Source organism: Chiloscyllium plagiosum, unplaced genomic scaffold, assembly GCF_037043375.1.
Source record: "Chiloscyllium plagiosum isolate Xiang-an unplaced genomic scaffold, Cpla_swu_hap1 HiC_scaffold_15, whole genome shotgun sequence".
NCBI lineage: Eukaryota > Metazoa > Chordata > Chondrichthyes > Orectolobiformes > Hemiscylliidae > Chiloscyllium > Chiloscyllium plagiosum.
This window is the reverse complement of record NW_028270153.1, coordinates 330224-357194: the sequence shown is the minus strand read 5'-3', so window position 1 is coordinate 357194 and position 26971 is coordinate 330224. Positions and strand designations below refer to the sequence as shown.

At 44.2% G+C, this 26971-nt stretch overlaps 1 protein-coding gene across 2 annotated transcripts in view; it reads left to right on the top strand.

The window, feature by feature from the left end:
* Positions 1-26971, top strand: part of fer1l4 (fer-1 like family member 4) — a 368573-nt gene that overhangs the window by 140635 nt on the left and 200967 nt on the right. For both annotated transcript variants that reach the window (XM_087994630.1, XM_087994631.1), the window contains exon 24: positions 10585-10709. In XM_087994630.1, coding sequence (XP_087850756.1) covers positions 10585-10709 — 125 coding nt within the window. The remainder of the gene's footprint in view (positions 1-10584; positions 10710-26971) is intronic.

Here is a 26971-nt window from a genome sequence, read left to right as displayed (position 1 = left end):
GAACCTTCTCCAGTTCAATAACATTCTTCCTATAACAGGGTGACACACAATATGCCAGAAGAGGTCTCACCAACATTTCTGTACAACCTAAACATGACTTCCCAACTGCTACACTCAAAGGTCTGAGCAATGAAGGCAAACGTGTTCAATGTCTTCTAAACCATCAAGTCTATCTGTGTTGCAAGCTTCAAAGGATTACGTACCCGAGCCCCTACGTCTTTCTGTTCTACAACTCTACTCATAATCACTCCTGTATCCTTATGTTTACACTCTCCCACATCCCCCACTTGTATACCCTTTCATATCCCCCCAACTCCTCCTGCAATCACATTCATTCCATATCAATTATCTTTAACCTTATACTTTTATGGGAATTATTTTGTGTCTTGCAGTGGTGTTTATTTTCTTTGAGATTTGACATTTATTTGCATATTTTGTATCCAGTCTAAGTACCAGGCATGAGCAGCAGTCTCAGTGTGTTCAGTATAACAGCAACTTGCAACAGGGATATTCTATGCCCACAAAAATGCCTTACAAAAACTCATGGCAATAAAACAAAATCACAAGGAGATGTAACTAAGGGATAATCTTCAATTATTTACAATTCAGGTGTACACTAGTGTTTTGAATATCTTTGAGCTTTACCTTTGGTCAGTGATAGAAACAGTTTATTCCTGGTAGATTTTTCTTGAAAAGTTGTGTTAAAGTAATTGTCAGGCTTTGTAAATGTACAAACTATATAAAATAGTAGTGATTGTAACTACATCAGCCAGCTGGACCTCATAGAATATGAGTTCCCTGATTGGGGCTTTTAATTTGCTCCAATCAGGGAATTCTGGCTGAATGTCAGAGATATTGAGCCCCTGAATGCCTGACTCAGTGAGATACAGTGCTATTGCCAAAAGTTATACATTGGTAAATAAAAGGTGATTGATGATGGGATGTCAGCCTCTGAAGAATTATTTCAGTGGCGACAAATCTAAAGCATGACCCTGAAGAAACTTGTTTGCAACAGCCATTTTGAAGTTGGAAGTAAGTATTTTCTTCCATTATGTCTGTGTTTGGGAAGCTTGACTCATTCAACTCTGCCATCAAGGAATGGATGTGGAAAGAATGTGTTATTTTGTCTGGGCAAACAACATGGTAGCAGATGAAAAGCAATAAGTAACTCTCTTGACAGCCTATGGAACTGCAGGGTTTTTTTGTCATTAGGAGCCTAACCTTTTCTGAGGCACCAAACACTAAAATCTTTCAAGAATTAATTGGCTGACCTCATTCCAATCCACTATAGAGGGAGAGGTGGTGTAATTTGAGTTGGGAGATGAGTGTTGTGGGGAGGTGCCTGTAAAGGTAAATGTCTTGTAAAACTCCACAAAGTAGGTTGCACGGGGAATTGGAAGCCACTTCATAGAGATCCAGTGAAGACTATGACCAAAGGCCACTGGGTCATGCCAGTGGAACAGTCCTGCTGTCGCACAATGCCCTTACTGAATCTATCTGGGGACAGTGCCCCAACAGCTGGTTAAAGGCCACTAGAACCTCCTCCCGAACCCATGATACAATCATTTCTGTGGAAGGATGGCTCTATAATTTCTACAACTTTCTATTTTAATCATGTTCAGTAGCCCCAAAACGGGAGGACATAGGTCTTTCTCTGAAGTTGTTGAATTTGATATTGAATCTTAGAGACTGTGAAATGCCTAAGTGAAAAATTATGTGCTTTCCTTCTAGCTTGTTTTGAGCTTTATTGAAACACTGTAGCAGACCCAAGACAAAAATGTTAGCATGGGAGCAAGGTAGTTTATTGAAATAAATGCTATCGTTCCTATGGGCAGAATAGAAGTGTTCTGCAAAGTGAATCGTAGAATCCCGACAGTGTGGAAACAGGCCCTTCGGCCCAACAAGTTCAAAGTGACCCGCCAAACAAAAGCCCACCCAGATTCATTCCCCTACTATTCTACATTTACCACAAAAGAATGCACCTAACCTACACATCCGTGAACACTATGGGCAATTTAGCATGGCCAATTCACCAAATTTGCATGTCTTTGGACTGTGGGAGGAAACCAGACCGCCAGAGGAAACCCACGCAAATGTGTAGAATGTGCAGACTCCACACAACCTGAGGTGGGAATCAAACCTGGGTCCTTGGTGCTGTGAGGCAGCAGTGCTAACCACTGGTCACCCAGTATGTATTTCACCAATGTGAAGGATACTGTATTTTGAGCAGTGAATGCAGTAGAGTAGATTGAAAGAAATACCAAGTAAAACACTGCTCCATCTGGAAGGTCCATTTGGGACCTTGAGCATTGAGGAGAGAAGAGGTGAATGAGAAAGTGGTACATCTTTTAATACTTTGGGGGAAAGTACCATGGGGCAGTGAGGAAGTGTTATAAGTGATAGAGGAGTGGACTGAACTGCTGCAAGCAAAACAGTCCCTGTAGAGTGCTGACAATGGAGGGGAGGAAGAGATATATTGAGAAGTGCCAGAATTGGCAGATGATGATCTTGTGAATGTGGAGATTCATGGATGAAAAGTGAGGGCAAAGAGAATTTTGTTGTTCTGGGAGGAAGGGAAAGGGGTGAGGGTAGAAGTGCAGGAAATGGGTCAGACAGAGTTGAGATTGCTATTGACCACAATGCAGGGGGCTCCTTGGTTGAGAAAAAAAAGAGGACATGTCAGAGGCACCCCTTTCGAAGGTGCGTCATTGGAACAAATGCAACAGAGACAGAGAAACTGGGTGACTGGAATGGAGTCCTTGCAGAAAGCAAGGTGTGAGATCTTGACAACATTTCTTCCATTTGCTGCTGGAACCCTCCTCCAAACCCAACTATTCCACATCTGTCAGGTCAACCTGCCATCTTTCAATCTTTGTAATCTTCAGCTCACCCAAAATCCTGCAACCACTTCCTGCTTGACTGCTATCACTGCCCACCAGTTTTTAATTCATGTCATGTCTCATTCACCTATCATCTATGTGCTCATTGACTTATGTTAATCCATGCAGTTTACAGTAATCAGCTGAAATTCTGCTAATCATACAACCTATCAATTTTGACCTGTTGTGGTTCCCTGATTTTAACCATTTCATTATTCACTGTTTTGCCTTTATCTATCTTGACATAAACTCTAGATTCCTCACCCGCAGGCTGCAATAGTCTCTTTCTCTAAGTACGCTTCAAGTCTATCACATTCACCACACATTTGGTCACCTACACTGGCTGTGAAGCCAGGGAATGGATGAGTGACAGAATCTGAACGGTTAATTTCTGTCTGGAGTCTAAATTTTGTTGACATTGAGCTTCAAGCTTCAAGGACATCTGGGTTCCTCACTTGCCCCTGGACTTCACAGATTGCCCCCTGACAAGCACGCAAAGGGAGTTAGATGTCCTTGTTCATGAAAGCTAACATGCAGGTATAGCAAATCTGGGTGCCGTGGGCGGCACGGTGGCACAGTGGTTAGCACTGCTACCTCACAGCGCCTGAGACCCGGGTTCAATTCCCGCCTCAGGCGACTGACTGTGTGGAGTTTGCATGTTGTCTGCGTGGGTTTCCTCCGGGTGCTCCGGTTTCCTCCCGCAGTCCAAAGATGTGCAGGTCAGGTGAATTGGCCATGCTAAATTGCCCGTAGTGTTAGGTAAGGAATAAATGTAGGGGTATGGGTGGGTTGCGCTTCGGCGGGTCGGTGTGGACTTGTTGGGCCGAAGGGCCTGTTTCCACACTGTAATGTAATCTAATGTAATCTAATCTAATCTAAAAAAAACAAACTAAAGGTTATTGCTTAAAAGAGTAAATTATTGTTTAAGAGAAGTAAATTAAATTTCTTCCAGTCTTTAATAGATATACAGTGTCCCTGAGAGCAATTGTATCTAGTAAATAAACTACAATAAAAGCAGAATGTCAGGGCTCTTGTGGTGTAATGGTAGTGCCCCTAGCTTTGAGGTGGGAGATTGAGTTCAAGTCCCATCTGCTCTGAAGGTGTGCCATAATATCTCTGAACAGGTTGATTTCTCTAAAATAAATAGATAGTATCCTAAAACTGAATGTAGGTGAGGAGGTTGTATTTCCTGACTCTCTCATGTGATTACATTTGCACCCAGATGTCCTTGAAGCTTTAAGCGCTTGGTCGGCACTACAGAAGCTGGGGTCTATTAGCTCCTCCTCCTCCGAAATTACTTTGATTTTTGTTTTTAAAAATCACACTGCTGTTAAATTGTTACTTGGGTATCTGGGTATTTTTTTTAAAAAAAAGGAGCAGAAATTGCTTGAGAAAGATTTGACATAATTTGCAGAGAGATAAACAGTGTTAGTGCTTTGAGTCTGATATGACTTCTTGACTTCCAAATCTCTTGGGTTCCCATCTCATGGAATAACCTAGCAGGATAGGCATAAGTACTTGTTACTTCTGGGGCCTTCCATGGTTCAGGCTGCTGGCAACACCTCAAAAGCCCAGCTACAGGCTACTTCAGGCACTGCAAAGCAGGAGCTAGTCCTTGCAGGATTGTGCTGAACCATTATGACTCAGCAGTTGAAGTCCTGATTTGCAAACAGGCTACAAGTGCTGTGGAGAGGAGAGCAGTCCTTTTCCAGCTCACCTTCACAGGAACCCATACCATATCAAGCAACATGGAGTCATTTGCGTAGTTATTGTACAGTTAACTTTTGATTTGAAATGGTGAGATTTCAGTGATATTTCAGAGTGCGGCTGAAGAAGGATCACTGGATCCGAAACATTAATTCTGCTTTCTCTCCATAAATGCTGCCAGACATGTTGAATTTTCCCAACAACTGCTGTTTTTGTTTCTGATTTCCAGCTTCTTCAGGTTTTTGTATTTTTTTGTTTACTGTTTTCAGTACTGGGATTGAGTTCCTCACTTGCCCCTGGACTTCACAGATTGCCCCCTGACAAGCACACAAAGGGAGTTAGATGTCTTTGTTCATGAAAGCTAACATGCAGGTATAGCAAGCAATTAAGAAACAAATTGATATGTTTACCTTTATTACAACAGATTTTGAGTATAGGAGTAAAGATGTCTTACTGTAGTTGTATAGGGTCTTGGTGAGACAAAATTTGGAATATCGGATTAAGTAGACTAGACATTGCTGTGGTTCTGTTCGCCGAGCTGGAAGTTTTTGTTGCAAACGTTTCGTCCCCTGTCTAGGTGACATCCTCAGTGCTTGGGAGCCTCCTGTGAAGCGCTTCTGTGGTGTTTCCTCCGGCATTTATAGTGGCCTGTCCCTGCCGCTTCCGGTTGTCAGTTTCAGCTGTCCGCTGTAGTGGCCGGTATATTGGGTCCAGGTCGATGTGTTTGTTGATGGAGTTTGTGGATGAGTGCCATGCTTCTAGGAATTCCCTGGCAGTTCTTTGTTTGGCTTACCCTATAATGGTAGTATTGTCCCAGTCGAATTCATGTTGCTTGTCGTCACACACACGCAGACGACAAGCAACATGAATTCGACTGGGACAAAACTACCATTATAGGGCAAGCCAAACAAAGAACTGCCAGGGAATTCCTAGAAGCATGGCACTCATCCACAAACTCCATCAACAAACACATCGACCTGGACCCAATATACCGGCCACTACAGCGGACAGCTGAAACTGACAACCGGAAGCGGCAGGGACAGGCCACTATAAATGCCGGAGGAAACACCACAGAAGCGCTTCACAGGAGGCTCCCAAGCACTGAGGATGTCACCTAGACAGGGGACGAAACGTTTGCAACAAAAACTCCCAGCTCGGCGAACAGAACCACTGCAACGAGCACCCGAGCTACAAATCTTCTCACAAACTTTGTAGACTAGACATCTCAAGAGTTTAAAAGAATGAGAAGTGATTTTATTCAAAAGCACAAAATTTTTACAGGTTCTTGAAAGGTTAAATGCAAGAGGGATGTTTTCCCTGGTCTGGAGGTGGTAGGACAAAATAATCTTGAATAGCGGGCACAGTCTTAGAATGTGTGTGGAAGGTCTTATCTCAGAGTTATTTGAGGAAGTGACAAAGATGATTGATGAGAGAAGGGCAGTGGATAGTCTACAACTGAAACGTTAGATAAGGTCTCCCATGATAGGATGGTTCAGAAGATTAAGTCGCATGAGATCCACGGTGAGTTGATAAGTTGAGTACACATTGGCTTCATCATAGCAGACTGGGGGTAGTTTTGGAGGGGTATTTTTCTGATTGGAGGTCTGAAACTGGCAGTGTTCCACCAGGATCAGTGCTGAGACCTCTTTTATTTGTAATATTTATAAATTATTTCGATAAAAATATAACTGGCTGGTGAGTAAGTTTGACGAAACTGAGTACTGTGGATGCTGGAGATTAGAGTCGTGAGTGTGATGCTGAAAAGCACAGCAGGTTAAGCAACATCTGAGGATCAGGAAAATCGACATTTTGGGTAAAAGCCCTTCACCAGGAATTAGGCTGGGAACTTTGGGCTGGAGAGAAGGCAGCTGAGAGTGCAATAGGTGGATGGAGGGGGGGTAAAGGTGATAGGTTGGAGCGGATGGGTGGGAAGGAAGATGGACAGATGGGAGGTGTCATGAGGTCGGTGCTGAGCTGGAAGGTTGAAACTGGGGCAAGGTTTGGCGGATGGGAAATGAGGAAACTGGTGAAATCCTCATTGATGCCATGTGGTTGGGTGCCAAGGTGGAAGATGAGGCGTTCTTCCTCCAATTATCGGATGGTAAGGGAGTGGCAATGGAGGAGGCCCAGGACCTGCATGTCCTCGGCAGAGTGGGAGGGGGAGTTACACTGTTGGGCCACAGGGCAGTGGGGTTGATGGGTGGGGGTATCCTGGAGATGTTCTGTGAAGTGCTCTGTGAGTAGGCATCCTGCCTCCCCAGTGTAGAGGAGACCGCATCGGGAGCAACGCACAGCCCTTCACTCCCTCTGCTCCAACCTGAACCTCACCATCAAACCATTGGACAAGGGAAGTGCAGTGGTAGATTGGCTCATGACCTCTATATTGCTGAAGCCAGGAGCCAACTCGAAGACACCTCCTCCTACTGCTCCCTTGACCATGACCTCACCTCCAATGACCAAACTATCATCTCCTAGACTGTACACAACCTCATCACCTCAGGGGATCTCCCATCCACAGCTTCCAATCTCATAGTTTGGGAGCCCGCACCACCCGATTCTACCTGCTACCCAAGATCCACAAGCCTGACTACCCTGGCCGACTTATCATCTCAGCTTGCTCCTGCCCCTCCGAATTCATCTCCACATACCTCGATACTGTCCAATCTCCCTGGTCTAGGAACTCACCACAAACGTTCGAGAGACCACCCACGCCCTCCACCTCCTCCAAGACTTCCGTTTTCCTGGCCCCCAATGCCTCATCTTCACCATGGACATCCAGTCCCTCTACACCTCTATCCGCCATGATCAGGGCTCCAACCCCTCTGTTTCTTCCTCTCCCGACATCACCACTGGTACCCTTCCACTGACACTCTTAATCATTTGGCTGAACTGGTCCTTACACTCAACAATTTCTCCTTCGGATCCTCCCACTTCCTCCAGATGAACCTACGGAAGGATGCTGGACCAGATAACATCCCTGGAAGAGTGCTCAGTGGATGCTCTGACGTTCTGATGCTTGTTCTCATGGATATCTTTAACATCTCCCTGAACTATGCCATAGTTCCAAAGTGCTTCAAGCCCGCTACCATTGTCCCATGCCGAAGAAGTCATCAGCATCCTGTCTCAATGACTACTGCCCTGTTGCGCTTACACCCGTCATCATGAAGTGCTTCGAGAGGCTCATGAGGCATATTAGAACCCTTCTGCCCTCCTCACTGGACACCCTGCAGCTTGCATATCGACCAAACTGCTCAACCGTTAATGCCATTTCCACCAGCCTCCATCTGGCCCTCACCCACCAGGAGAAGAAGGACTATTGTTCATAGACTTGTTCTGCATTTAACACTTTCGTTCCTCAATACCTGATTGGAAAGCTGAATCTGCTGTGCCCAAATACCTGCCTTTGTAACTGGATCCTGGACTTCGTGACCGGGAGACCTCAGATCATCTGGATTGGTCGGTTTTACTATAAACCAACCGACTCCCACAGCTACCTAGACTACACCTCCTCCCACCCTGCCCCCTGTAAAAACGCCATCCCATATTCCCAATTCCTTCGTCTCCACCGCATCTGCTCCCAGGATGACCAGTTCCAATACCGAACAACCCAGATGGCCTCCTTCTTCGAAGACCGCCATTTCCCCCCAGAGTGATCGATGATGCTCTCCACCGCACCTCCTCCACTTCCCGCTCCTCCGCCCTTGAGCCTCACCCCTCCAATCACCACCAGGACAGAACACCACTGGTCCTCACCTACCACCCCACCAACCTCCATATACATCACATCATCCATCGCCACCTCCAAACGGACCCCACCACCAGGGATATATTTCCTTCCCCTCCCCTATCAGCGTTCCGAAAAGACCACTCCCTCCATGACTCCCTTGTCAGGTCCACACCCCCCACCAACCCAACCTCCATTCCCAGCACTTTCTCCTGCAACCGCAAGAAATACAAAACTTGCGCCCACACATCCCCCCTTACTTCCCTCCAAGGCCCCAAGGGATCCTTCCATATCCGCCACAAATTCACCTGCACCTCCACACACATCATTTACTGCATCCGCTGCACCCGATATGGCCTCCTCTAGATTGGGGAGATAGGCTGCCTACTTGCAGAACGTTTCAGAGAACACCTCTGGGACACCTGGACCAACCAACCCAACCACCCTGTGGCTCAGCACTTCAACTCCCCCTCCCACACCACCAAGGACATGCAGGTCCTTGGACTCCTCCATCGCTAGACCATATCAACATGACGGCTGGAGGAAGAGCGCCTCATCTTCCGCCTAGAAACCCTCCAACCACAAGGGATGAACTCAGATTTCTCCAGTTTCCTCATTTCCCTCCCCCCACCTTGTCTCAGTCCCAACCCTCGAATTCAGCACCACCTTCCTAACCTGCAATCTTCTTCCTGACCTCTTCGCCCCCACCCCCACTCTGGCCTATCACCCTCACCTTAACCTCCTTTCACCTATCGCACTTCCAACGTCCCTCCCCGAAGTCCCTCCTCCCTACCTTTTACCTTAGCCTGCTTGGCACATTCCTGAAGAAGGGCTTAGCCTGAAACGTCAGTTCTCCTGCTTCCTGGATGCTGTCTGACCTGCTGCACTTTTGCAGCAACACATTTTCAGCTCTGATCTCCAGCATCTGCAGTCCTCACTTTCTCCTTGGGTACAACATCTTCAACACCATCACACTGAGCATGAGGGTCCCCCAGAGCTGTGTGCTCAGTCCACTACTGTTCACTCTGCTGACATACGACTTTGTAGGGATGCATAGGTCGAATCTCATTATCAAGTTCGCTGATGATACAACTGTAGTAGGTCTCATCAGCACGAGCGACGAGTCACCAAACAGAGAGGAGATGCAGCGGCTAATGAACTGGTGCAGAGCCAACAACCTGTCTCTGAACTTGGACAAGATGAAATAGATGTTGTTGAATTCAGGAGGGCACGGAGTGACCACTCTCTGCTGGATATCGATGGCTCCCCCATGGAGATCATGAAGAGCACCAAATTTCTTGGCATACATCTGGCGGAGAATCTCACCTGGACTCTGACCACCAGCTCCACAGCCAAGAAAGCCCAGCAGCATCTCTGCCTTATGCGCAGGCTGAGGAAAGCCCATCTCCCCCTCCCCCATTCCTCACCACAATTTACAGAGGGTTCATTGAGAGTACCTGAACTGCTGCATCACTGCCCGGTTTGGGGATTGCACCATCTCAGATCGTAAGATCCTACAACGGATAGTGAGGACAGCTGAGAAGATCATCGGGGTCTCTCTTCTCTCCATTACAGACATATACACCACAAGCTGCATCTGAAAGGTTAAGAGCCCACACACCCCTCACTCAAATTCTTCTCCCTCTTGCCATCTGGCAGAAGATACCAGAACATTTGATCTCTCCGTCTAGACTTCAATGGTTTCTTCTCCCAAGTCATCAGGCTCCTTAACACAGTATGATTGGACTCTTTCCCATCTAAAATTTCTTGCCCTTTGAATTGCTGCTAGAAAAATGTCTGTTATTCATCATTCTTCTGTTGCGCTGTAACTTCCATGTTTTGCACTTCTTATGCATTTCATGCCATGTACGAGTGTATAGTCTATGCTATCCATGTTGCACCCTCGGTCCTGGAGGAATGCTGTCTCACTTTTACTGTATCTGTTGTATATGGTAGAAATGACAAATAAAAAGCTACTCTCTACTGTCTACTAACATCAAACAATATGGAAATAATGCAAGCTAGAGGTGTTGAAGTAGAAGATCAGCCATAATCCTATTGAACAGTGAAGTGGATTTGAAGGGCTTAATTACTGCCTCCTGCTTCAATTTTTTATGTTTGTATGATCTAATATCCCTTTCTTTGGTTCTTTGTCAAGTGTTGCCTGATTATACTCCTATTAATCACCCTGAGTCATGTTGCTATGCTAATGGTGTTATATAGATGCAATTTGATGTGTGTTACTGACCATCAATTTTTTTTCTCTGCTAATAGACAGTAGTTATTTCCAGTTGCGAGCCCACATGTATCAAGCTCGAGGTGTCCTTGCAGCCGATGATACTGGATTATCTGACACTTTTGCAAGAGTTGTATTTTCAACTCAATGTCAATCAACCAGGGTAAGAAACTTCAATTAATTTTTGACAATGTGCATTTTTTTGTTTGGCGTTGTTTGTTTTAGTGACTTTTGTGTGATGTTAATGGAAACCTTTGAGATCAAATTTGCTCCACATCAAGTCTTGTTACAGATTCACTAAGCTAAACCAATGGGACATGCAGTATTGTAGACTGTTGATTTTATTCCCTTTGGCTGCTGTAAAACCATCTGTCAGTTGGAGAGATATTGACAAGTCCTGCGAGAGTCTTGGTTTTAGCTGGTTAAACTTGAAGAATTTTGGACTTCCAATATGACCTTTCAGCACTATTTTTAAGGAGGAGTGAGTTTCAAACTGTGAACTATTTAGAACAGAGCAATTAAGGAAAGAAAGAAGTATCAGGTTGGTCCCCAGAAATGCACAATGATCTCTTCTTTCGATCCAGGATGCTAGAATTTGAACATTTTGATGGGTATTATACAGATGATTATTAGACCCGGCTAAGACCTTTAAGATCTAATCTTTATTCTGTATGACCTATATTCTATGATCTATCCTTTATCTTTTATCAATAATTTATCCTCTATGATTGATACTTTATGAGCCTTTGGAATACTCTTCCCCAAAAGGCAGGTGGTAGCAGAGTTGATGTATCTTTTTAAGGTAGAGATGGAGAGATTCTTGATAAGCAAGGGGGTGGAAGGTTATTAAGAGTTTGTGTAGTCATCAGACCATCCATAATTTTATCAAATGGTAGAGCAAATTTGAAGAGTTGAATCAACAACTTTGCTTCTGATTTGTATGTTTTGTAACGTCAAGAGTGTTGTGAAGTCACTATCCTGGCTGTGGGAGTTCTTATGGTTGTCTCTTCCATTTACTTCATTGTGGTAACACAGCTTAGAGATGTGTGAAGAACTGTGATTAACCACGCTCTGATAATGAGGGTACATAGAGAAATCAACATTATTCTGGGTTCAAACTGCCTGAAGTGAGGAAGACCTGTGATAATGTTGATGGCCTCTGATTGCTGATAGTAAGGAAGGTTGGAGATAAGACAGTTAGTTCTAAATGTATTCTAAATAGGGCAGCCTGTTCTACATATTAAGGAAAAGTACTTATTTTACAACGCTCTCTCAGATGTCATAGAGTCATGCAGTCGTACAGCATGGAAACAGATCCCTTGGCCCAATAGACAATAGACAATAGGCAATAGGTGCAGGAGTAGGCCATTTAGCCCTTCGAGCCTGCACAGCCATTCAACATGATCATGGCTGATCATTCCTAATCAGTATCCTGTTCCTGCCTTATCTCCATAACCTTTGATTCCACTATCTTTGAGAGCTCTATCCAACTCTTTCTTAAATAAATCAGAGACTGGGCCTCCACTGCCCTCTGGGGCAGAGCATTCCACACAGCCACCACTCTGTGGGTGAAGAAGTTTCTCTTCATCTCTGTCCTAAATGGTCTACCCCGTATTTTTAAGCTGTGTCCTCTGGTTTGGCACTCACCCATCAGCGGAAACGTGTTTCCTGCTACCAGAGTGTCCAATCCTTTCATGATCTTATACGTCTCAATCAGATCCCCTCTCAGTCTTCTAAACTCAAGGGGATACAAGCCCAGTCGCTCCAGTCTTTCAGTGTAAGGTAATCCCGCCATTCCAGGAATTGACCTCGTGAACCTACGCTGCACTCCCTCAATAGCCAGAATGTCTTTCCTCAAATTTGGAGACCAGAACTGCACGCAGTACTCCAGATGTGGTCTCACCAGGGCCCTGTACAGCTGCAGAAGCACCTCTTCACTTCTATACTCAATTCCTCTTGTTATGAAGGCCAGCACGCTATTAGCCTTCTTAACTACTTGCTGTACCTGCATGCTTACCTTCATTGACTGGTGTACAAGAACACCCAGATCTCTCTGTACTGCCCCTTTACCTAAACTGATTCCATTGAGGTAGTAATCTGCCTTCCTGTTCTTGCCACCAAAGTGGATAACCATACATTTATCCATATTAAACTGCATCTGCCATGGATCTGACCACTCACCTAACTTGTCCAGGTCACCCTGTAATCTCCTAACATCCTCATCACATTTCACCTGCCACCCAGCTTTGTATCATCAGCAAATTTGCTAATGTTATTGCTGATACTATCTTCTATATCATTAACATATATTGTAAAAAGCTGCGGTCCCAGCACTGATCCCTGCAGTACCCCACTAGTCACTGCCTGCCATTCCGAAATGGAGCCGTTTATCACTACCCTTTGTTTCCTGTCAGCCAACCAATTTTCAATCCAATCTAGTACTTTGCCCCCAATACCATGCGCCCTAATTTTACTCACTAACCTCCTGTGTGGGACTTTATCAAAAGCTTTCTGAAAGTCCAGGTACACTACATCTACTGGATCTCCCTCGTCCATCTTCAGAGTTACATCCTCAAAAAATTCAAGAACATTAGTCAAGCATGATTTCCCCTTCATAAATCCATGCTGACTCTGTCCTATCCTGTTACTACTATCCAGATGTGCCGTAATTTCATCCTTTATAATAGACTCCAGCATCTTTCCCACCACTGAGGTCAGATTAACTGGTCTATAATTTTCTGCTTTCTCTCTCCCACCTTTCTTAAAAAGTGGTATAACATTAGCCACCCTCCAAACCTCAGGAACTGACCCCGAATCTATCGAACTCTGGAACTCATCCATGCCAACCAGGTTTCCTAAACTGAGCTAGTCCCATTTACTTGTGTTTGGCCTGTATTCCTCTAAATCTTTCCTATCCACAAACCTGTCCAAATGTCTTTTTAATATTGCAATTGTAACCACCTCTATCAGATCCTCTGGCAGCTCGTTCCATATATGCACCACCCTCTGTGAGATAAAGTTGCCCCTTAGACCCTTTTAAATCTTTCACCTCTCACTTTAAACTAAGCTCTCTAATTTTGGATTCCCCTCCCCTGGGGTAAAGATCTTTGCAATTCACCTTATCTATGCCTGTCTCGATTTTATAAATGTCTGCAAGGTCACCCCTGAGCCTCCTATGCTGCAGTGAAAAAAGTCCCAGCAAATCCAGCCTCTACGTATAACTCAAACCTTCTAGTCTCAGGAACATTCTTGTAAATTTTTCTTTTTGCACCCTTCCCAGTTCAAAACATTCTTCCTATAGCAGCATTAGACAACATAAACCTCTAATCTTCCACATGGACAATCTGATCATTTGAGTTTCAGGTTGTCCAGCATCATTATCTGGAAAAACCTAGCATTCTCATAGAACATAGAACAATACAGCGCTGAACAGGCCCTTCGGCCTTCGATGTTGCGCTGACCTGTGAACTATTCTCAGCTCGTTCCCCTACACTATCCCAAAATCATCCATGTGCTTATCTAAGGATTGTTTAAATCTCCCTAATGTGGCTGAGTTGACTCCATTAGCAGATAGGGCATTCCATGCCCTTACCACTCTCTGCGTAAAGAACTTTCTTCTGACATCTGTCTTAAATCTATCACCCCTCAATTTGTAGTTATGCCCTCTCATACAAGCTGACGTCATCATCCTTGGAAAAAGTATTTTACTGTCTACCCTATCTAATCCTCTGATCATCTTGTATGTCTCTATCAAATCCTCTCTTAGCATTCGTCTTTCCAATGAGAACAGACCCAAACCTCTCAGCCTTTCCTCATAAGATCTTTCCTCCAGACCAGGCAACATCCTGGTAAATCTCCTGTGCACTTTTTCCAATGCTTCCACATCCTTCCTGTAATGAGGCGACCAGACTGTACACAATATTCCAAGTGTGGCCGCACCAGCATTTTGTATAGTTGCAACATGATATTGCGGCTCCAGAACTCAATCCTTCTACCAATGAAACCTAACACACTGTATGCCTTCTTCACAGTAATATCCACCTGGGTGGCAACTTTCAGGGATCTATGCACATGGACTCTAAGATCCCTCTGCACATCCACACTACCAAGAATCTTTCCATTGACCTAGTACTCTGCCTTCCTGTTATTCTTCCCAAAGTGTATCACCTCACATTTAGCTGCATTGAACTCCATTTGCCTCCTCTCAGCCCAATTCTGCAGTTTATCCAAGTCCCCCTGCAACTTGTAACATTCTTCCAAACTGTTCATTACTCCACCGACTTTAGTGTCATCTGCAAATTTACTAATCCATCCACGAATGCCTGCGTCTAAGTCATTTATAAAAATGACAAACAGCAGTGGTCCCAAAACAGATCCTTGTAGCACACCACTAGTAACTGGACTCCAGACTGAATATTTTCCATCAACCACCACTCGCTGCCTTCTTCCAGAAAGCCAGTTTCTAATCCAAGCTGCTAAATCACCCTCAATTCCATGTCTCTGCAATTTCTCCAACAGCCTACCATGTGGAACCTTATCAAAAGCTTTACTGAAGTCCATGTATAACACGTCAACTGCCCTACCCTCATCTACATGCTTGGTCACCTTCTCAAAAAACTCAATGAGGTTTGTGAGACACAACCTGCCCTTGACGAAACCATGTTGACTATCTAAAGTCAAGTTGTTGATTGCTAGATGATTATAAACCTTATCTCTTACAATCCTTTCCAAAACCTTTCCTACAACAGAGGTAAGGCTCACTGGTCTATAATTACCTGGATCATCTCTGCTGCCCTTCTTGAACAATGGCACAACATTTGCAATCCTCCAGTCCTCAGGTACTAAACCTGTCGACAATGACGACTCAAATATCAAAGCCAACGGCTCTGCTGTCTCCTTCCTCGCTTCCCAGAGAATACCCGGATAAATCCCATCCGGCCCAGGGGATTTGTCGACTTTCACTCCTTCTAGAATTGATAACACCTGTGCGTCACGAACCTCGATCCTTTCTAGTCTAATATCTCATACCTCATTCTTCTCCTCTACAATATTCTCCTTTTCCTGAGTGAACACCGATGAGAAATGTTCATTTAGCACCTCTCCGATCTCTACAGCGTCCACACTCAACTTCCCACTTCTGTCTTTGACTGGACCTATTCCTGCCCTAATCATCCTTTTATTCCTCACATACCTATAGAAAGCTTTAGGGTTCTCCTTTATTCTATTTGCTAAAGACTGCTCATGTCCTCTCTTTGCTCTTCTTAACTCTCTCTTTAAATTATTCCTAGCTGATCTGTAACTCTCCATCGCCTTATCTGTACTATCTTGCCTCATCAACACATAAGCCTCCTTCTTCTTGACAAGAGATGCAATTTCTGTAGTAAACCACAGTTCCCTTACCTTATCACTTCCTCCCTGCCCGACAGGGACACACCTCTCAAGGACACGCAATATCTGTTCCATAAACCAGCTTCACATTTCGATTGTCTGCATCCCCTGCATTTTGCTGCCCCATTCTATGCATCCTAATTCTTGCCTAATTGCATTATAATTGCCCTTGCCCCATCGATAACTCTTGACCTGTGGCATGTACCTATCCCTTTCCATTGCTAAACTAAATTATGGTCACACTCTCCAAAGTGCTCACCTACAACTAAATCAAACACCTGGCCTGGTTGATTACCAAGCACCAGATCCAGTGTGGCATCCCCTCTTGTTGGCCCTTCGACATACTGTGTCAGGAAACCCTCCTGTACACATTGGACAAAAGCTGATCCATCCGACATACTAGAGCTATAATATTTCCAGTCAATGTTGGGGAAGTTAAAGTCCTCCATAATGACCACACTGTTCCTTTCACTCCTACTCAGAATAGTTTTGCTAATCCTCTCTTCCACCTCCCTGGAACTCTGCGGAGGCCTATAAAAAACTCCAAGCAGTGTGACATCTCCTCTGCTGTTTCTAACCTCAGCCCATACTACCTCAGAAGACGAGTCCTCATCAAAAATTCTCTCAGCCACCGTTATACTATCTTTGACTAACAAGGCCACGCCTCCCCTCTTTTACCGCCTTGCTGTTTTTAATGAAAGATCTAAACCCTGGAACCTGCAACATCCATTCCTCACCCTGCTCTATCCATGTCTCTGAAATGGCCACAACATCGAAGTCCCAGGTACCTATCCATGCCGTGAGCTCACCTACCTTATTTTGGATACTTCTGACGTTGAAGTAGACACACTTCAAACCACTTTGCTGTCTGCCAACACATTCCTGTGACCCTGAAATCTTGTCCCTGTCCTTCCTACTTTCATCCTCCTGTGCACTGCAACTACACCTCTGGTTCCCATCCCCCTACTGAGCTAGTTTGAACCCACCCGAATAGAACCAGCAAATTTCCCACCCAGGATATTAGTGTCCCTCTGGTTCAAGTGAAGACCGACCTGTATGTACAAGTCCCACCTTCCCCAGAATGAGCCCCAATTATCCAAAAACATGAAACCCTCCCTCCTGCACCATCCTTGCAGCCACGTGTTTAGCTGATAGCTCTCCCAATTCCTTGCCTCGCTATCACGTGGCACAAGTAACAATCCAGAGATAACAACTCTGTTTGTTCTAGCTCTCAGCTTCCACCCTAGCTCCCTGAAATCCTGCCTTACATCCCTATCCCTCTTTCTACCTATGTTGTTGGTACCTACATGGACAACGACTTGAGGCTGGTCACCCTCTCCCTTCAGGACCCCAAAGATACAATCCGAGACATCATGGACCCTGGCACCTGGGAGGCAACACACCAACCGCGAGTCTCGTTCGTTCCCAAAAAACCTTCTATCTGAGCCTCTAACTATTGAGTCCCCAATGACTAACACTCCTTTCCCTCCATCCCTTCTGTGCAACAGGCACAGACTCTGTGCCAGAGACCTGGGCCCCACTGCTTGCCCCAGGTAAGTTATCCCCCTCAATAGTATCCAAAACGGTATTCATGTTTTTCAGGGGAACGACCACATGGGATCCCTCCACTGACTGTTTTTTCCCCTTTCGAACAGTTACCCAGCTTTCTTCTTGGTTAGGAGTAACTACTTCCCTGTAACTCCTATCTATCACAGCCTCTGCCTCCCGAATGGTCTGAAGTTCATCCAGCTCCCACTCCAGTTCCCTAACATGGTCTTGGAGGAGCGAGAGTTGGGTGCACTTCCTGAAGATATACTTGGATAGGACACTAATAGTGTCCCTGACACCTCAAACATCATGCAGGAGGAACATTGCTCTCCCTGAACTGCCATCCCTGCTAGTCCCCCTAGTCACAAAGTAAAAAAAAGACGCTTACCTGATATGTTCCTGGTCTTTAAGGTTAGAGGAGGTGGTTGGGTGGGAGGCCCTACAAAGGTAGAGTCTCGGGTTGAGAGGACACTGACTTATATAGCAGGACGGAAGTAAAAATAAGAAGTCCCTCCTTTTCCAGAAACCTCTGCTCTCTGACTTCAAATTTAAAAACCCAAATCAGTGACTCACCACTCCTGGCAGGCCCCTGGTGCAAGCTCCCGCCCTTTGAGTTGCTGCTGCCGCTGAAAAACAGAAAAGGACGACTCCCGCGCTTGTGGTAAGTTTTTAAAGGCACAAATCATTGACTCACCGCTCCCGGCAGGCCCCTGGTGCAACCTCCCACCCTTCGAGTTGCTATTGTCGCTGAAAAACAGAAATGAATAAGAACAAAAACAGAAATTTCTGGAGAAACTTGGCAAATCTGGCAGCTTCTGTGGAGAGAAAGTAGAGTTAATTTTTCAGGCCCAGTGACCCTTCTTCAGCATTGACTTTAGCTAGGAAAATATTTAGCATATATGCTAAATATGATATGGGGGGAGGGGGAGGGCAAACAATAGGTGGAATCATAGAGATATCATGTCATAGAAATGTACAGCATGGAAACAGACCCTTTGGTCCAACCCATCCATGCCAATCTGCTATCCCAACCCAATCTAGTCCCACCTGCCAGCACCCGGCCCATATCCCTCCAGACCCTTCCTATTCATAATACCCATCCAAATGCCTTGTAAATGTTGCAATTGTACCAGCCTCCACCACTTCCTCTAGCAGCTCATTCCATATACGTACCACCCTCTGTGTGAAAAAGTTGCCCTTAGGTCTCTTTTATATCTTTCCCCTCTCACCCTAAACCTATGCCCTCTAGGTCTGGACTCCCCGACCCCAGGGAAAAGACTTTGTCTGTTTATCCTATCCATGCCCCTCATAATTTTGTAAACCTCTATAAGGTCACCCCTCAGCCTTCGACGCTCCATGGAAAACAGCCCCAGCCTGTTCAGCCTATCCCCATAGCTCAAATCCTCCAACCCTGGCAACATCCTTGTAAATCTTTTCTGAACCCTTTCAAGTTTCACAACATCTTTCCGATAGGAAGGAAACCAGAATTGCAAGCAATATTCCAACAGTGGCCTAACCAATGTCCTGTATAACAGCAACATAGCCTCCAAACTCCTGTACTCAATACACTGACCAATAAAGGAAAGCATACCAAACGCCTTCTTCACTATCCTATTCACCTGCGACTCCACTTTCAAGGAGCTATGAACCTGCACTCCAAGGTCTCTTTGTTGAGCAACACTCTCTAGGACCTTACCATTACGTGTTTAGGTCCTGCGAAGATTTGCTTTCCCAAAATGCAGCACCTCACATTTGTCTGAATTAAACTCCATCTGCCACTTCTCAGCCCATTGGCCTATCTGATCAAGATCCTGATGTAACTTGAGGTAACCTTCTTCGCTGTCCACTACACCTCCAATTTTGGTGTCATCTGCAAACTTACGAACTATATCTCTTATGCTCACATCCAAATCATTTATATAAATGACAAAATTAGAGGACTCAGCACCGATCCTTGTGGCACTCCACTGGTCACAGGCCTCCATTCTGAAAAACAACCCTCCACCACCACCCTCTGTCTTCTACCTTTGAGCCAGTTCTGTATCCAAATGGCAAGTTCACCCTGTATTCCATGAGATCTAACCTCGCTAACCAGTCTCCCATGGGGAACCTTGTCAAATGCCTTACTGAAGTCAATATAGATCACATCTACCGCTCTGCCCTCATCAATCCTCTTTGTTACATCTTCAAAAAACTCAATCAAGTTTGTGAGACATGATTTCCCATGCACAAATCAGTCCTTGCCTTTCCAAATACATGTACATCCTGTCCCTCAGGATTCCCTCCAACAACTTGCCCACCACCGATGTCAGACTCACTGGTCTATAGTTTCCTGTCTTGTCCTTACCACCCTTCTTAAACAGTGGCACCACGTTAACCAATCTTCAACTTCCGGCACCTTACTTGTGACTATCGATGATACAAATATCTCAGCAAGAGGCCCAGCAATCACTTCCCTAGCTTCCCACAGAGTTCTAGGGTACACCTGATCAGGTCCTGGGGATTTACCAATTTTTGTATTTCAAGACATCCAGCACTTCCTCCTCTGCAGTATGGACATTTTTCAAGATATCACCATCTATTTCCCTACATTCTATATCTTCCATGTCCTTTTCCATAGTAAATACTGATGTAAAATACTTGTTTAGTATCTCCCCCATTTTCTGTGGCTCCACACAAAGGCCGCCTTGCTGATCTTTGAGGGGCCGTATTCTCTCCCTAGTTACCCTTTTGTCCTTAATATATTTGTAAAAACCCTTTGAATTCTCCTTAATTTTATTTGCCAAAGCTATCTCGGTGGAGCCCAGGAGGAAGAACAGCAATTGTGCAGACAAAGGAATGGGTAAAGGCCAGTCTGGGAGATTCCTAATGAAGGGCTCTGGTCCAAAAATCAATTCTCCTGCTTCTCGGATGCTGCCTGACCTATTGTGCTTTTCCAGCAACACACTCTTGACTGGGAGATTCAGTAGCTGCTAATGCAGCCCATTATGGCTGACAATGGGTTGTTTGTGGTAGCAGGGACAAAGTGAGGACTGCAGATGCTAGAGATCAGAGTCAAAAAGTGTGGCGCTGGAAAACACAGCAGGTCAGACAGCATCTGAGGAACAGAAAAGTTGATGTTTCGGGCATAAGCCTGATGAAGGGCTTAGTCTCGAAACACCGACTCTTCTGCTCCTCAGATGCTGCCTGATCCACTGTGCTTTTCCAGCGCCACACTGTTTGTGGTAGTAATCCATGTGATGACAATGTCTGATGTGAGGCTTTGGGATAAAAACATGGGAGAACATGCTCAGGCCCTAAAATTATTTGTCACACCACACCAGGTTATAGTCCAACAGGTTTATTTAAAATCCAAAGCTTTTGGAATGCTGCTCCTTTGTCACTGCACCTGACGAAGAAGCAATGCTCTGAAAGCTTGTGATTTTAAATAAGCCTGTTAAACTATAATCTGGTGTCATATGACTTCTGACTTTGTCCACCCCAGTCCAACACCAACACCTCAAAAGGAATTAAGGGCTATGGGAAGAGTGCGGGTAAGTGGAGTTGAAATGCCCATCAGTCATGATTAAATAGCGGAGTGGACTCAATGGGCTGAATGGCCTTATTTCCACTCCTATGTCTTATGATCTGATGGTCTTATCTCCATATCATGCCTAAAATTATTGAACTCAAATTTGAGTCCTGAAGGCTGCAGGGTCCCCAGACAGAACATGAGATGATGTTCTTCCTGCTTATTCTGAGCTTCACTGAGCAATGCAGCGACCTGCGACAGAAATGATGTTATTGTCGAAGTAGCAGGTATTCCGAAGCTCAGGTTCATTTTTGTGGACATAGTTAAATTGCCACCATCGCTGCTAATTATATAGAATATGTTTCAGTTTTGCTTCATCACCTTTCATAACTTACAGATAATCTCTAACAATTTTCCTGTTACACTTAACACTCTAAGGAGTTTTGAAGATCCAGCTTGTCATCTTGCCTCGACTGTTTTAAAGTTTAACTAAATGGCATTGAACCTAACAGAGAGTGAGCAATCCAGATCAGTCTCATGAAAGTATAGCAGTGGTATATGTCAAACCTAACTGGGATAGCACACTGGAAATCCAGCACTGCTATTCCCACATTTGTCAAAAATGTTAAAGATTTTATTAGAGTACACAAAAATTCCTTAATCTAACTATCCTTCAGACCCAGGTTAACAGAAAACATGGGCAGGTTTCTGTACTTAACAAGAATGACTATTTATTGCAAGTAATTAATCCTAGCTCCAGGTAAACAGTTATGATCTTCAATATATAGTTAAAATTCTAACCCCTTATAAACTCCCAACTGGCCCAAAACACACAGACAGACAGATAGGCACAAAAGGATTAATATTATGGATGGTGAGAAAACTGGCCAGCACTGCTGCCTCACAGCGCCAGGGACCATGGTTCGATTTCAGCTTCGGGCGACTGTCTGTGTAGAGTTTGCACATTCTCCTTGTGTCTGCGTTGGTTTCTTCTGGGTGCTCTGGTTTCCTCCAAAGATATGCAGGGTTAGGTGAACTGGCTGTGCTAAATTGCCCATAGTGTTCAGGGATGTGTAGGTTAGGTGCATTGGTCAGGGGTAAATATAGGATAGTAGGGTAGGGGAATGGGTCTGGATGAGTTACTCTTCGGAGGGTCAATGCGGACTTGTTGGACTGAAGGGTGTGTTTCTGCACTGTAGAGATTCTATGATTCAGTTCAATGGCTCCTTCTACAGGAATCACTGAGATAATCCCTTTAACTTGTTGCTGCTTGACCTTCCTTCTCCAGGTATTCTCCATTTATCTGCAGGAGGCGCAGAGTGACTAGTTATAAAATCTCTGACTTATTAGTTAAAAGCAACAACATACAACAACTAGTGAGGAACGATAAATTGGCTTAATTCAGGTATTTTTTGCTGCGGGGAAAAATAAACCATCTCTACTTCTAGAGGTCTGAAGGCTTCTATATCATTGAGGCCCATAGCTCTTTAGTTAGTCATAAAACCATAGAGATGTACAGCATGGAAACAGACTTGTCTGACTTGTTCATGCCAACCAGATATCCTAACCTAATCTAGTTCCATTTGCCAGCACTTGGCCCATATCCCTCTAAACCCTTCCTATTCATATACCCATCCAGATGCCTTTTACATATTGTAATTGTACCAGCCTCTACCACTTCCCTGGCAGCTCATTCCATACATGCACCACCCTCCGCATGAAAAAGTTGCCCTTTAGGTCCCTTTTAAATTTTTCCCCTCTCACTCTTAACCTATGCCCTCTAGTTCTGGACTCCCCAACTCAGGGAAAAGACCTTATGTATTTATCCTTTCCATGCCCCTCATGGCTTTATAAGCTTCTATAAGGTCACCCCTCAGTCTCCAATGCTCCAGGGAAAACAGCTCCAAACTATTCAGTCTCTCCCTGTAGCTCAAATCCTCCAACCCTGGCAAAATCCTTATAACTCTTTTCTGAACGCTTTTATGTTTCACAAAATCTTTCCAATAGGGAGACCAGAATTGCACGCAGTATTCCAAAAGTGGCCTAAGCAATGCCACAGAATGACTTCCCAACTCCTATACCCAATGCTCTGACCAATAAAAGAAAGCATACCAACTGACTTCTTCACTATCCTATCTATCTGCAACTCCATTTTCAAGGAACCTTGAACCTGCACTCCAAGGTCTCTTTGTTAAGCAACACTCCCCAGGACCTTACCATTATGTGTATAAGTCCTACTCTGATTTGTTTTTCAAAAATGCAGCACTTTGCATTTATCTGAATTAAACTCCATCTGCCACTCGTCAGCCCATTGGCCCATCTGATCAAGATCCTGTTGTAACCTGTGGTAACCTTCTTCGCTGTCCACTACATCTCCAATTTTGATGTCATCTGCAAAGTTACTAACCATACCTCCTATGTTCACATCCAATCATTTTTATAAATGATGAAAAGCAGTGGACCCAGCACCGATCTTTGTGGCACACTACTAGTCACAGGCCTCCAGTCTAAAAAACAACCCTCCACCACCACCTGTCTTCTACCTTTGAGCCAGTTCTGTATCCAAATGGCTAGTTCTCCCTGTATTCCATGAGATCTAACTTTGCTAACCAGTCTACCAGGAGAACCTTGTCAAATCACTTACTGAAGTCTATATCGATCACATCCACCGCTCTGCCCTCATCGATCCTCTTTGTTACTTCTTCAAAAAACTCAATAAAGTACATGAGGCGTGATTTCCCACGCACAATCCTGACTTTTACAAATTCATATAAATCAATCCTTGCCTCTCCAAATACACATAAATCCTGTCCCTCAGGATTTCCTCCAACAAGTTGCCCACCACCGATGTCAGGCTCACCAGTCTATAGGGCCCTGGCTTTTCCTTACCACTTTTCTTAAATAGTGGCAGCATGCTTGCTAGTGTCCAGTCTTCCAGCACCTCACCTGTGACTATCGATGATACAAATATCTCAGCAAAGGGCCCAGCAATCACTTCCCTAGTTTCCCACAGAGTTCTAGGGTATGCCAGATCAGGTCGTGGGGATTTATCAACTTTTTTGCCCTTCTAAGGATTTACTCTATCTCTGTTATCTATACCTGATATTTGCTTCCTTCTTTATCTTAAACCAAAACTTCAATTTCTCAAGTCATCCAGCATTCCCTACACCTGCCTGACTTGCCTTTCACCCTAATAGGAATATACTATCTCTGGACTCTCATTATCTCAGTTTTCAAGGCTTCCCATTTTCTAGCTGTCCCTTTACCTGCAAATATCTGCCCTCAATCATCTTTTGAAGGTTCTTGCCTAATACTGTCAAAATTGGCCTTCCTCCAATTTAGAACTTCAACTTATAGATCCAGTGTATCCTTTTCCATTACTATTTTAAAACTAATAGAATTTTAGTCACTGGCCCCAAAGTGCTCCCCCACTGACACCTCAGTAACTTGCCCTGCCTTATTTCGCAAAAGTAGGTTGAGCTTTGCACCTTCTCTAGTAGGTACATCCTCATACTGAATCGGAAAATCTTCTTGTACAAGCTTAACAAATTCCTCCCCATCTAAACCTTTAACACTATGGCAGTCCCAGTCTATGTTTGGAAAGTTAAAATTGTCTACCGTAGCCACCCTATTATTCTTACAGAGAACTGAGATCTCCTTACAAATTTGTTTCTCAATTTCCTACTGACTATTGGGTCTATAATACCATCACAATAAGGTGATCATCCCTTTCGTATTTCTCGGTTCCACTGAAATAACTTCCCTGGATGTATTGCCAGGAATATCCTCCCTAAGTACAGCTGTAATGCTATCCTTTATCAAAAATGCCACTCCAACTCCTTTCTTGCCCCTCTTTTCTATCCTTCCTATATCATTTGTGTGCTGGAACATTAAGCTGCCAGTCCTGTTCATCCCTGAGCCATATCTCTGTACTTGCTATGATATCCCAGTCCCATATTCCTAAACATGCCCTGCGTTCATCTGCCTTCCCTGTTAGGCTTCTTGCATTGAATTAAAGTTTAATTTATCAGTCCTATCTTGTTCTCTGCTTTGTTCCTGCCTGCCCTGACTGTTTGACTCACTCCTTTTCCCAACTGTACCAGTGTCAGATTGATCTCTTTCCTTACTGTTTTCCTGGGTACCACTGCTCCACCTTACTAGTTTAAATCATCCCAAGCAGCTTGAGCAAATCTCCCTGCTGGTATATTAGTCCCTTCCAATTCAGGTCCAGTGTGACCTTCTTGTACAGTCTCTTCTACCTCCGAAGAGGTTGGGAGCCAATCGCACTGTCCCCACTGTTTGAGCAAACAATAGTCTAAACAGCATTTACAATAAGTTTTGTGGCTCTTTCAAAAATGCATCAATCCCTTCCACAATTCCTGGCTTTTTAAACAGTCCTTTTCCACTTTCAGTCCTCAATCAAAAGTACAGAAATATAAAAATGGAATATTTATGGAAGCTTTCAGTGCTTTGGAGATTCTTAAACAAATAAAACAGTTCATGTTATGAAAAGGTAAGGCATTAAAATGTATATGGCAGTATTTTACCCAGCATGATTGTTCATGGATTTTCCTGTTTCATGTGTTTACAATTTTCCATTTCATAGATCCTGATTTTGTAGTCACTGCAGGCAAATTCATCCTATAGATATGTGCCATCAAATTGCTTGGTTCTTGATTATCTTTTCCTCATTCATAGAATTTGGGCATTGCTGGCTGGAACAGCATTTCTTACCTATCATTAATTACACTGGAAAAGGTGGTGAAGAGCTGCCTTCTTGAACTGCTGCAGTCCATTAAGTGTAGGTGTCTACAATATTGCTTTTTGGATCCATGCCAGTTGGTGAGAAAGAAATCAAGACACCATTCTTTTATAACTTCTCAGTCTTACACCTCCTCCCTCCTCCAGTCCCTCTCTGCCCCTATAATATTCCCCTAGTCACTTGAATAATCAATTAACTCAATTGAATCCAGTTTTTTGAGTGTACTTGGATGCCAGACTCAGTTAAATGTGGCCCTTGATGTCAAGGGAAGCTACCCACCTCCATGTTTAGACCAAGGCTACAATTGGATTAGGAGCTGACTGCCAGTGAATAGTGTTAGAGCCCTTACTGTTTTTTCATTATTTTTATTTTATCTTATGAATTACCTCCTTAAGCGTCTACCACTGCTGCTCACTGTCATTCTTGCTAATCCACCTGTCCAGTTCACTTAAGCTAACTGTGTCCTCACTTCATTGTTTTTCCCCTTATTTAAGTTAAACAGTTGTTTTTGACCCAAGTTTCTCATTCTTGCAATGAATGTTCAATTCAATTATGTTATGATTGCTACATCCTAGGGGATCTTTTATTCTGAGATCATTTATGAAATTTGCTTCATTACCTATAACCAGATCCAAGATAGCCTGCTCCCTGGTTAGCTTTGACATATTGCTGTAGGAAACTCTGCTGAATACATTCTATGAATTTGTTATCATAGCTACCCTTTCCAATTTGATTAACTCAATCAACATGAAGCTACAAACAGTTGTTAAGAATTAATTATTCACAAAGTTTGGGACTGGCTATTCAAAAAAGTCTGGTTTTGACCATTGTGGCACAGTGGTTAGCACTGCTGCCTCACAGCACCCGAGACCCGGGTTCAATTCCCGCTTCAGGCGACTCTCTGTGTGGAGTTTGCACATTCTCCCTATGTCTGCGTGGGTTTCCTCCGGGTGCTCCGGTTTCCTCCCACAGTCCAAAAAAGTGCAGGCTAGGTGAATTGGCCATGCTAAATTGCCCGTAGTGTTAGGTGCAGGGGTAAATGTAAGGGAATGGGTCTGGGTAGGTTGCGCTTCGGTGGGTCAGTGTGGACTTGTTGGACCAAAGGGCCTGTTTTCACATGGTAAGTAATCTAACCTAAATAGCATTCAATTTTCAGAGTCTTTGAAGATTTTAATTTTACTGTGTTGTGAACACAGAGGTAGAAACGCTGATTTAA